At 37.3% G+C, this 13,281-nt stretch overlaps 1 protein-coding gene across 9 annotated transcripts in view; it reads left to right on the top strand.

The window, feature by feature from the left end:
* Window positions 1-13,281, top strand: part of lyst (lysosomal trafficking regulator) — an 86,677-nt gene that overhangs the window by 32,152 nt on the left and 41,244 nt on the right. For all 9 annotated transcript variants that reach the window (XM_028006031.1, XM_028006030.1, XM_028006032.1 and 6 more), the window contains 2 exons: window positions 2,694-3,642; window positions 4,370-4,531. In XM_028006031.1, coding sequence (XP_027861832.1) covers window positions 2,694-3,642; window positions 4,370-4,531 — 1,111 coding nt within the window. The remainder of the gene's footprint in view (window positions 1-2,693; window positions 3,643-4,369; window positions 4,532-13,281) is intronic.

The following is a 13,281-nucleotide window of genomic DNA, read 5'->3' as shown; positions in this document are numbered from 1 at the left end:
TATTCTTCGAATATTCATATTAAACATTTAAGTCCTAAATGTATCATAATTCGTCAACACTTTGCGCTATCTGAAAAATTCCAACGGTTTCTGAAAGGGGAGATGTTGCTCTTTCCAGCCGATGTCAGGTTATTACAGTAATTTCACTCCCACTGTAGCAGGGGGTGAAATTAATCTGAGGGGCACTCTTTTAATAGAGGGTAAATTGTAAAATAACTTGCTAGATATTGAAAGTTCCAGTTGTTATGCATAAGTGGGCAAATATATTTACTCACAAGACATTTAAAGAACTGCGTACAGTTAAAATAAAAAATATCCAGCCAACATTTTAAATTTAGGACATAGAGGGTTAATCAATTCATCTGATGCCTGGCTTGGACTGACATGCCACATTTAAAGTATTTAACCTGTTCTAGGAAACAAAATGATCAAATCTAGCTACTGGAGAAATTGCTTTTATACAAGCCCACAATTTGAGAAAAAAAAAGTACATTTGATTTTTATGGTTGTTCTGTAAATTAAGGAGCTCCATCTGCTGGACCAATCTGGTAACATTGTTTTGATAAAAACAGAATTGGTAGATTATTAAGTTTCTCATGCATATATTAGGTAACATTAGAGCGTTTGAGGATAATTAAGACAAGGAATTTTATGCTCTGACTCTACATCTGTGACCGTTGGCTTAACACAACTCCCTTTCATAAAATCGTACATATCACGACATGAGGAGTTAAAGATGAGCCATCTTGATGGAATTTCACGTTGTCAATGAAACCAGGAAATGTTCCGGGGAGCAAATCTAATAAAGAATGAGATAAATTGGAGGAAGGGTGAGGAAAGGGTTTCAATTTCAGGGAGAAAAAATAACAGCTTAATTTATAAATTGCATCTATTTAATTCATAGATGTCCAGCTCCAGTCCTCAAAAGTCAATGTCCTGCCAGTTTCAGACGAGTCTCTGCTCCAACACAGCTCATTCAAATGTTCCACTTTGGACACCACTACTTTAATTAAAAACCATTATTGGTACTGGCGGGGAGTTGATGTGTAAATTCAGGAATATCAAGTATTGTTTTTTGATTTAACCTTACCCTAGAAGTTAAATAAGATTCTTTTTTGTATTAGATGTAATATTTTGTTATTCATCTCTCTCATTTGTATTAAAGTTGAACACAAATTTAAATCCACGTAATAATTATAATGGCTCATAAAACACAAAGAGCAAAAAGCATAATGGATATCAAATACAGTAGCAGTTGTGGTTTAGTTTTAGCTCATTTAAAGCTGTTAGCTACTGAGTTACATATATTGTGGTCTATTTATATAAAGGTGCTGCTAGTGAATTATGCAAGTCTAGTACAGCTGACCATGCTTTAGATAATCTGCATGTGGTTTTCCCAACATAGGAAGAGAAATTGCTCTAAGATTTTTACCACACTCACAAAAAGAGGCTAAAAGTGACTTTTTAAAGATTATTTTGGATTTCCTTTCTTGTTGTGTCTCCAGGTGATACTTTATACTTTCTATCAATATATATCTTTCTGTCTGACACAGTTGTGCTTAGTACAAGCATATGTTGTGTTAGAGTCAATTAAACATATTTATTTAAAAGCACGGATACGATCGCTGAAGCAAGAATAAATTTACCACTGACTATAAGGGACGTATTTATTTATTTCCTGTACGTTTAATTCACATATGGATTGATAGGAACACATTATAGGGGAAAATGTATTATAAATCACAGTGGACATATTAGTGCTAAAAATCATAGCTAGATTTGATCTGAATTAATTAGATTTATTGACTGAGCGTGACCTTAGGGGTGCGACTGTCTCTAATGCAGTTGGTCATTTTATCTCCCTATCTTCTGATTTGGTTGTTTTCCAAAAGATTAAAAACACACGTTTGAATTTTCATCTGTTTTTATCTGTTTCTCACCAGTACTGTTATTCATTTGTGATATTTAAAGGCCACTGAATTAGAGTTAGACCCAAAATTATTCATACCTTTGGTAGATTTAGATTTAAGGTAATTTTCATTCAACCTAGAAGTTTGTTTCTGATGTGAAATGAGATGGGCTTCTTGTTTAGGGATGATAAAATGATGTAAAAAGAGTATGAGTTGTTAGGAAAAATAGTTTGTTTTTATTTACACTTAAAATAGTTTGCCTTTACAGGCATTGCCATCAAAATATTTTAACTGCTGAGCAACATTTTGATAATATGCTTCAGGTCTTTGAGGTTGGAAAGCCTCCTTTCCATCACCCTCATATTTTTCTCCCTTAAAAAAAATTATATTAGATTCAAGTTGGGACTCTGGCTTTTCACATGTTGACGTTAGAAATATTTATTTAGCGGCTTTTTATCCTGTGCTACAAATGATCAAGCGTTCAGTAAAGGAATGCCTTTTTTAGGCAATAAAATGTTTTGTTTTCTTATTTAAAAAGGAATTAAATTATTTGTTTATTAGTAACTTTTTATTTACTTTTTAATTGATTACAAAAATAAATGTTAGTTGCAACCCGTAATATTTTGCATTTAAGCCAAAAAGTTACATTTTGGTCTGATCTGACCAGATGTTGCCTTTTTCTACTAGAAAGCATAAACTAGGCAATCAGATTTTAAGTTATGTTCATATTCAAAGTATTTCATCGTAGCTCTACTCATTGTAGTTTCACGTTTTGTGTTTCAGAGTGGTGCGAGACCTTTTCATCAGCTGTAACGGGCTCAACCAGGTGACAGAGCTCGTCTACCTCGACCAGACTCGCTCTTTGGCCTTGAAGGTGTTTGAAACTCTGATCATAGGAGTTGGACATCAGCAGAGTGACGGGCTTCTTCATGAGCTGGAGAGTGCTGACACCAAAGAAAGGGAGGCCATCCTCGGCCTGGCTGAGGAGCTAGGGTCACGAGGTGTCGGAGAAGGCCCACAGAGCCTTAGCAAGTTCTACGAAGGCCTAAAGGAAGTGTATCCACGTCACAAAAGCCGAACTGGACAGAACCCTGGACCAGGGAGAAGCAGAACGGAGACCCACCTGCATGTGATCAACCTGTTCCTCTGTGTGGCCTTCCTCTGTGTCAGCAAAGAGGCGGATTCTGACCGGGACTCTGCCAACGACTCTGAGGACACTTCAGGTTACGACAGTACAGCGAGCGAACCTCTAGGGGGCCGCCTGCCGTATCTGTCCCCAGACAGTGTGGCATTGCCCTCTAAAGAACAGCTACGGCGAGCCGCCGACGTCTGGTCTGTGTGCCGCTTCATCTACATGGCCAGCCCTCTGTTCCAAAGGCAGTTCTTCAGGCTCGGAGGACTGGATGTGTGCCTGCGCCTCATGGCCATGGTCATCCAGAAACTCTCGTGTAAGAGCAAGGATGGAAAAACAAAGAAGAAGAGAGAGGGCAAAGGGAAAGGCAGCCCAGAGTCTGCAGTTCCTGCTGCTTCACTGGGATCTGAAGATCCTCCATACGAATCAGGAGATTTTCACAGTTTGGGTCCGACTGAGGGGAAGACCAAAGATCCAGGAAAGAGGTTTGATGAACAGTGGCAGCTTCAAAGTATTCGTCTTCTTGAGGCCCTGCTGGCGATTTGTCTGCACAGCGCTAACTCTGCCATGCAGAGGATAGAACCGGAGCTTTCTTCTCAGGTTGGTTTATCATCTCTATGGCTAATTTTCTTTAATTAATTGATTATTGAAATAATCATAAACTAATTTAGTAATTGATCAATCACTAAGTGGTGTATGCAGACTCCAAAAAGGCAATTTAATCAAAGAACAATACACTCGGAGACATTATTAAGCCAAAACTGTACAAAAATATGCACACATTTGGCATTTAAGATCAAAAGAACCTTTATTATAGTTTTAGCTTCACCTGGATCAAATTAAGCACCTTTTGATGTCCAATTATTAATCACTTAATCAAAACAAACAATCAAAGGCCGAACTTTTCACATGTTAATGTGAAATTTTGTATTTTTTATTTTTTTTTAGCTCCAGATGCATCATTTTCCACAAATAATCAAACGTACACTAAAGGAATGCTGTTATTGCATTTTGGGAAATAAAATGTGTATTTATTTCATTTAAAACGGTATTGAATTATTAGTTTATTAGCATATTTTAATGTATTTATAATGTTTTATAAAAAGGCTCGTGGTTAAGTGAAAATCTGCAGAATGTGCCACTTTTTAAATAAGATTAATCATATTAATTGTCAGAATAATTGATTAATAGTTGGTTAGTTGCAGCTCTATTTATTTTCTGCATACCTCAGCCACAAAAAACCTATAACATTCAGTGAAAACCTGACCTGTAAACTTTTTGCTCACACTTTGAGAAGCCCTGATCTATTACATTTTAACTTCAACAGCCTCAGTCTGTGGAGGAGACCCTGTTGGAGGTGAGAGACCAACTGTCTCGCTCAGGTGTGGTGAACTCTGACCTTGCTGTACCTCTGTTCGACTCCCTGCTGCGAGTGGCCTTGGCTCAGGTGTCTTCATGTACCGATACACCTGAGGAGAAACCAGAGAGGGTAAGTTCTCTGGTTAGAGAACCAAGATAGCAAGATACAATCTATGCATATTTTATTAATGGGTTTATGTCGGCACTCGATTTTGATTTTGACTTCAATACGGCAAAAACACAAAATCCTACCAAGGATTTTTTGTGTAGTTTCTAGTGCAAATATTTTAGTTTTTTTTTTTACTTCAAGTGTGTTAACTAAGTAAGTTACATTACAATTTAAAACTCAATTAAGGTCAACCAGCCCCATCATCCCCCCACTTCTACGAAATCAAAATGACCTGTAAGCTTTCATTAATATCTTGAAAGCCAACGCAGCACAAACAAAAGTTGTTGCTCCACAAACCAGCACAAACGTAGTTGAGTTGATTGAGACCAATTTTGTATGATTCGAAGACGGTAGGGGGGCTGGCTGACCTTTCATGACCTCTAAAAACATTTCTAAATATTTTTAAAATGATAGCGGCACAAATAAAAAAAAATTTGCTGCACAAACGTTTGACACCAATTTTGTCTGATTTGAAGAAGGGTGTCTAGAACCTAGACTAAAAATACTTGGTAAGATTTTTTTTTTTTTTGTGTATTTAAACTTTAATTTTTAACACAACTTTTTTTCTTGCTGCATTATTTCAGCAAGATGTATAAGCTTATTTTAAGTAAATATCTCCTTAATATTGATGAAAAAGTACTGATTATACTGACAGATAAATTAACTCATAACATGGGAAAAATGTCTTGTTTTAAGTCCAATAATCTGCCAATGAAACTAGTACTTTATCAATATTAAGGAAGTATTGACTTAAAACAAGAAAAGTTACTTGTAAGTTTGTTTGTATTATTTCAAATGTAGTAAGATACTTGCACAAAAAAATTAGACCAAAATTACTTGGTAATATTTTATGTTTTTGCAGTGTAGTAACTTTAATTAATATGTTCTATTTTACTTTTATTGTTTGCTGCAGCTTTTTCAAACTTGGATATAGGAAAGTGAAGGCGATAGCAAACATGCCTGTCCAATATTTCCATTCAGAGCCATGGATCCATGACGTATTTGTCTTTAGGGTGTACTTAATGTTAAATGTGCTCTCAGTTGAAGAGTTTGCCATTCTACTTATTCAAGTTTGGTGAGCTGATTTAACAAATTACATTATTTTTGTGGTATTTTAGTGGAACTGACTTCTTAAAAAAATGAAGTTAAATGTTGCTACAACCAAAGCAGAGTTTTAGTAATTGAGGAAAATATCTAATTTTGATTAGAGGATGTTTAGATTGCAATTTTTTAGCTTAGTTTTTACTTTCTTGTCTCTTATTCCTCCTCTGCTCTGTTATTTTTAAATAAATTCCAACCAGCCATAACACTGAGTTTAGCAAGTTGGCAAATGGTTGCTTGTTTTTCAAGATGTCATGAAGGTGATAACTAAGACACTATCACCCAGTTACGAACATTATCAACTCCCCCTCTGCTGTTTCCGTTCTGAATTACCTGATTTGTTGGTATCAAACCAACATACCTGATTTCTTTAGCATCGTTTTCTAACAATAACTTCACCTTTATGGTAAAATATAAAAACAATATTATAAGTAAAGAAGTTGAGCATAAATGAAAGGAAAGCAGTCATCCAGCAAAGTATTGTCGGTCACTAAAGTAAAGCATTTACACCATGTTGCTGAGCAACCATTATCTAGACATCAAGATGGGAAACGTAATTACAGCGTTCACAAAGAGCAAGCATGACCTATTTAAATTTACACTCAGTTTCACCCACTTTCCTGTGTTCGGTGCTAAACAATTTTATTTTTATCAGCAACATTTATCATCTATAACGAATCTGAAAATTAATTTAAACTTCAAACTATTCATGATAATTACAGCTGGATGTATTTTGATGTGTGTCTCCACCAGCTTTGCATTATAAAAACCTCAAAGTGTCTATGAGCATCAGTTTTCCAGATTTCTCACTTTGGACTTTGACTAGGCCACTTAAACACCTTAATGGGCTGTGATCTGTTTCATATTGGCCCAATTTAGGGGTGTTTAGCTGCTTGTTGTTTAGCTCAGTTGTTCTAAACTGAGGTTTAGAGTATTTAGTCTCTGCTGAAGTAGTCAACATCCACACAGCATGATGAGGCCACTACCATGCTTCACAATGGGTTCAGGGTCTCGTCAGTCTTCTCCCACACAGTGTTTTGGATGTAGGTCCAAAATTTGAAGTTATGTAACATTTTCTTTGTTTCAAGCTTCAAATTCGACTTTTTATTTGACTTTCTGTCATTCTTCCATAAATCGCTGATTGGTTTATCAAATGACGAATAATAATCTTATAGTGATCCAGAGTGCCGCACCCGGAAGCCTGACCATATAAGGTCAATATTGCCCTCTTTACACTGGCTGCCTGTTTTGTATCAGATAGATTTTAAGATTCTTTTAACAACTTATAAAGTTTTAAATGGATTAACCTTTTTAAACTTCACATCTATGTTGTTATTAGAAGTCCTTCGGACTTGACTTGAGCTCAAAGGAGATCGGGCTTTCTCTACATCTGCTCCTATTCTCTAGAATAAATGACCTTCCCAGATTAGATCTGCCCACACCCTCGGTCATTTTAAATTGCTTCTTTTTTTTTTTTTTTAAACTTTATTTTTGATCAGATTTTTATACATGGCAAAATACAGCCACAACACAAAAAAGGAGAGGAAATAACAGTAACAATAAAATAAAATAAAAAAAATCACAACAAGTACAATGAACTGCATACAGAACTGAAAGGTCACCAAGGGAGGGGGACAGCAATACTACACACACAAAATAAAATTAAATTACAGACAGAATTCAGGTGAACAGGTTACAATGTATGAAGAGATCCGTGAAGAGTCAAACAGGAGAGCGTTTCTTTGCATAGTTACCAAGTCCTGCAAAACTTTACAGCGCCAAACCTCAATTACCACCCCGAATAATTAATTAATGATACTCAACTTGCTTTAGCATTCCTATAAGTTAACCATTTCGACCAATATTTTTGAATTTTGTTTTCCTGGAGTCTTATGGAGAAGGTAAGCATTTCCATTTCACGTATTTCTTCTACAGTGGCTGACCAGTCACACAATGTCGGTGGGCTTCCACTAAGCCACTTTCTTGTTATTGATTTCTTTCCTGCTATCAGTAGTATTTTCAGAAGGTACTTATCTTGAGTGTTGAGTTCAGTTGGTAAATAACTTAAATATATAATTTTAAAATTGTGCCTCTATTTCAAAACCAAGAATTACTTTTATCTCTTTGGCTACCTTTAGCCAATAGGGATAACTCAATGGGCAATCCCAGAAAATATGAAAGTTGTCAGCCATTATATTGTTACATCGTCTCCAACATTGCCCAGATTCAGCTCTTCCGGTCTGAGAAAATGTTCTTTTGGGGGTTATAAAAAACCTAACAATATTCTTCCATGAAAATTCCCTCCAGTGTCCTGAGCTGGTGGTGGTGGAGTTTGTTTGGCAAATGTTGAGCCACTCATCCTCCGTCAGCGTTATTGTAGCCTCCTTTTCCCATGTATTTTTAATATATAATGTAGATGTTTTTTTATTATTTTCTAAGCACACATATAGTCTGGACAGCCTCTTCTTATAAGATTTACCTTTATAAGCATCAATAAAGATATTAATGAGGTCCTGATCATTTTTTTCCAATATTTTAATGTTTTTATTAAAGTGGTGCCTGAGCTGCAGGTATCTGAAAAAGTCTTGTTTATCAAGGTCAAATTTTTCCTGCAGTTGTTGGAAACTATCCAGATCAGTTCCAGAAGAAATCACGCAGTATGATGTCATGCCTTTTCTGGATAGTTGATTGAATTTTGAGTCAAGTTGTGCTGGTACAAAATCCCTATCATGTTCAATCCATCTTAATAACCTAGTTTTCCTCTCTAAAAGTGGGTTTCGAAACTCTCTAAACCAGATGCTGAGAGGGACTTTTGTGGAAACACTCAACTCATCTGCATACATAGTCTTGAGGTGTTTATCCCCCAGCAGAGCTTGCAGGGGGATGTCAATTTGACTTAATTCTAGTTCTTTCCATTTTGCTTCATAACCCTCTTCACACCAGTAAACCGCGAATTGCAGTTGTGCTGCTCTGTAATAATTTTCCAGACATGGGAGCGACATTCCTCCTTTATCTCTTGGTAATTGTAACGTTTTATAGCGTACCCTTGGTTTCTTATTCTGCCATATAAACCTGGAGATGATCCGATTCCACTCGTTAAATTGCTTGATAGGAATTTCTATTGATAAAGATTGAAAAAGGAACAACAGTTGAGGTAAAATTATCATTTTTATGATTTCTATTCGGTTGTACAAATCGAGCGTCAGGGGAGCCCATTTGTTCAGGTTATTTTTAACTTTATTAGTTATAGTACCATAATTTGCCTTGTATATTTTGATTAAATTTTTAGTAATATTAACACCTAAATATTTCATGGTTTTTGTTTTCCAATTAAATTTAAACCGATTACTTATATCTTCTTTGGGTGAGTAGTTAAAGCACAGGGTCTGAGTTTTTCCAATATTTAATTTATAACCTGAGTAAAGTCCAAATTGGTAGAGGCAGGACATGAGGTTAGGTAGACTGGCATCTGGGTCAGATAGGGTCACCAGGACATCATCGGCGTATAGACATGACTTGTATTCTTTTCCCTTAAATATGATTCCCTTAATTTCTGGGTCTTCCCTAATTTTTTGGGCAAGTGGCTCTATAAAAAGTGCGAAGAGAATTGGGCTCAGAGGACATCCTTGCCGGCATCCTCGTTTCAGAGGAATTGTGCCTGAAAGGCCTCCATTTATTTTGATCCGGGCTACTGGCGAACTGTATATTGATTTTAAACAATTTATGATTGTATTATTAAAGCCAAACCTCTGCAGAACCAGATATAAGTATTCCCATCGTACAGAGTCAAAGGCTTTTTCAGCATCAAAACTGATTGCTAAAGATTTCAAATTATTTCTGTTCATGATGTCGAATAAGTGTAACGCTCGCCTCACATTATCCTGTGTACGTCTATTTTTGATAAATCCTGTCTGGTCTGTATCAATCAGTTCGGGGATAATATTTTCTAGTCTACTAACAATTATTGAAGTGAATATTTTATAATCAATGTTCAAGACTGAAATGGGCCGGTATGAGCTACACTCACTTTTATCCTTTCCTGGTTTTGGTATAACGGATATTATCGCTTGTTTCCAGGATGGTGGAGTCTCCCCTCCTTTAAGCACATGATTAAAACATTTTAACAGCATAGGTGTTATAGATCTCCTAAAGATTTTATACCATTCAGCTGGTAATCCGTCTCCTCCTGGTGACTTACTTGCTTTCAATTTTGAGATGGCTTTATCGACCTCTGCTGGTGTTATATCTGCAGATAACCACTTATTTTGCTCATTGCCAATTGAGGGGAGATCCAAAGAATCTAGAAACTGTTTTACCGAGGGTAGCTCAGTTAATTTGGGTTGACTATATAAATTCCTGTAGTATATTTCAAATGATTTATGTATTTCGTCTGGGGAGAAACACATCTGGTTGGAAATGGGGTTTCTAATTTTAAAGATGGATCTGTCAAGTTGTTGTTGTTTTAGTCGCCAGGCTAATATTTTTTTCGCTCGGGGTCCATTTTCATAGTAAGTTTGTTTAATATATTTGAGATTAAGTATCACTTTGTCGTTGAGCTTCCGATTTAGGTCTACTTTTATTGTAGCTATTTGCTGTAGTAGAGCAGGGTCTTTGGTTTCAATATGTTTCTGCTCTAAAATGTTTAGTTGTTTAGTCATGTCATTGAATTGCTCAGATTTTTCTTTTTTCTTCCTTGATGCCCACATTATAATTTTTCCACGCAGTACTGCTTTTGCCGCATCCCATAATATACTTGGAGACATTTCTTCGCTGTTATTAAATTCAACATATTCTGTAAATTCCTTGTTAATGAATTCCTCAAATTTGTTATCGTTCAACAGAGCTGTGTTAAGTCTCCATATTGTTGTCTTAGGGTGAGAGTCTAAATGTAGTTTCAAGTATACCCCAGAGTGATCCGACACATCCCTAGTACCAATACTACAGTCTAGGACCCTGTATCTGTCTGCTCTAAATAGGAAAAAGTAATCAATTCTTGAGTAAACTCCATGAGGGTGGGAGAAAAAGGTAAACTCTTTAGCCAATGGGTGGCATTCCCTCCAGACATCCAATAAGCCAATCCTTTTAATCATTTTGTTTATATACAGGGATTCTGAGTTGATTTTTTTTAAAGGGTTTGAAGAATCCAGGGAAGGATGCAGTTGTGCATTCCAGTCCCCTCCACATACCAACACGCCAGATGTTTCAGTCAATATAAGATAAAATATTTTATCAATAAATGTTTTGTCATGTCCTGGAGGCCTATATATGTTAAATAAAGTTACTTCGTTTGAGTCTAGTGTTCCCCTCACCAAAACGAAACGGCCTTCTTTGTCTGTAATTTGTTTGGATACCTGGAAGTCCACATTATTTGCAATTAATATTGCCATGCCCCTAGTGTTTCCATTTGAGTGGGAGGAATAAAATGTCTTTTTAAACCCCTTTTTTTTTTTAATTTTTCATGATTCTGTTTTGTTAAATGGGTTTCTTGCCAGAAGATAATTTGTTGCTGTTCTCTCTTCATCTTAGCTATGAGCTTTCCTCTTTTAATTGGATTCTGTAACCCGTGCACATTAATAGTTACAAATTTATATTGCTGTTGGAGCATAAATCTTTAAATGGATAAATCCCTCTAACTTACACATCCAAGGTGACCTTAACAATAAAACATTTGTAAAAATCAAAAACAAGGAACCTGAAACTTGAAAACATACTAAAGGAACGACTTCCAAAACAAAATGACTCATTAAGGAGTCCTGGGTGGAGAGAAAAATCCCCATGAGACTCTTTCCATGGGGGGTCTCTCCGGTGCAAACTGACATAGCTCGGTATGAGTTTAACTCAGTGCACGATCAGAGCCTTCAAACCGGCTCCCAAAACTACGGTCATGTGTTATCTATTATTTTATTTTTTTATCAGTAACGTATTTCTAGTTAACATTAGCGAAAGTTGAATGAAGGGATATTATAATGATGTCTGACAGTGTCTCTATACAGAAATGTTCAGTTCTTAGTCCACACGCTGGATCAGATCACTGATTGCTTATCTTACCGCTTGGTTTTACCGAGCGGCGCTTAACTTGGAGAAGCGGCAGCGTCTCCAGCCTCATGGCGAAATCCGCTGAGTTTTTTCCGTGCTCTCTCTCCGTGTGCTTCGGAGCTCCGTCGTTTGGCCTCCGCCATCACCCAGGACAGTCTGTCCAGTTTCTCCATCGGCGCTGCCGTGGGAGAACCAACGTTGCTATTGCCGTCGGGAGCGATACCTCTCTTTCGCAGGTCCTTGATGGCCTCCGCCGCGCTGCTATACGTGACCGGGCCGCCGTCAAAAAACACTCGGAGCTTCGCTGGCTGCGGGGTTTGGAAACGGAGACCTTTTTCTTTCAAAAGTTTTCTGATAGGGGCGTAAGCTTTCCTCTTCTTTTGGGTCTCTGTCGGGTAGTCCTGGTCGAAATAAACCCGCTGCTAGTTGAGGTGTACCTCTCTTTTCTTCCACGCGGCGCGAAGCACCAAATCCCTGGTTCTGACTGCCAGAAAGGCGATCACCACGGAGCGGGGGCTCGCATTCTGCGGCGGTTTGGGACCCAGAGCCCGGTGGCAGCGTTGTATAGCTAGATCCATATCCTGGAGTGACAGCTCAGCCTTAATGAAACCGTCCATAAACTCCAACAAATTGTCTCCCTCTGTGTCCTCCGGAATCCCGTACACACGGATGTTGTTTCTGCGTGAGCGTGCTTCTAAATCAGTCAGTTTGGCTTGAATTTTATCTTGGTTGCTTATAGTTTGAGACAGCACCTCTTTCGCCGCCGCGGTCCACTCCTCCATTTCTGCCACACGTTTTAACGACTCCTCCGTTCTCTTCTGGTTCTCTTTTATGTCCGACACGATTTCGTTTAGTCTTCCATTAATCTCTTCTTGAAAACGTCTTAAATCTCTCTTCATGTCGGCGGAGAAGTCGTCACGAAAGCAGCTCAGCTCTTCCTTCACATCTGCCCGGATAGCTACGATCTCTTTGTGGATAGCTCCGATGCTAGCCTGAAGCCCTTCCATAGCCACGTGCTGGTCAGATTCGCCTTCGTCAAACAGTGTTTTAAAAGTTCTCTCGTCTGTTTGTTTTGATTTACCGTTACTTTTTGATGCCTTTCCCCTTTTCATCATAAAATAATCGATTTTAGAGGGTTAATTCAGCTCTGGCAAGGGGGAATTAGACGACCGAGTTGGGAGCTCTGGTTCAATGCGTCTGCTCACCTCAGCGCCATAACCGGAAGTCGTTAAATTGCTTCTTAAAACTTTATTTTATTCATTGGCATTTAATTGAGGCCTGATATCGTAACTTTTCTGTTGTGATGTTTTATTTTTATTTTATTTACTTATTTTTATGTTTTAATTCCATCAATTTATTCTATTATGGCATTATTTTTGTACAGCACATTGGTGCAGTTTTGACCTGTTTTTAAAATAGTTGTCCAGTTAGCAGACTCTTCCACCTGAGCTGTGGCTGTTTGTAAAGTTTAATTATAAGTTGACTTTTGAGGGATTTTCTTTTTTGCACTGGATTTAAAATCCATTTATTTAATATTCATGATTTTGAAGTGCAAAATGCGCAAAAGTATAAGG

Source organism: Xiphophorus couchianus, chromosome 22, assembly GCF_001444195.1.
Source record: "Xiphophorus couchianus chromosome 22, X_couchianus-1.0, whole genome shotgun sequence".
Classification (NCBI taxonomy): domain Eukaryota; kingdom Metazoa; phylum Chordata; class Actinopteri; order Cyprinodontiformes; family Poeciliidae; genus Xiphophorus; species Xiphophorus couchianus.
The sequence above is the reverse complement of the archived record's forward strand: the minus strand, read 5'-3'. Positions and strand labels throughout refer to the sequence as shown.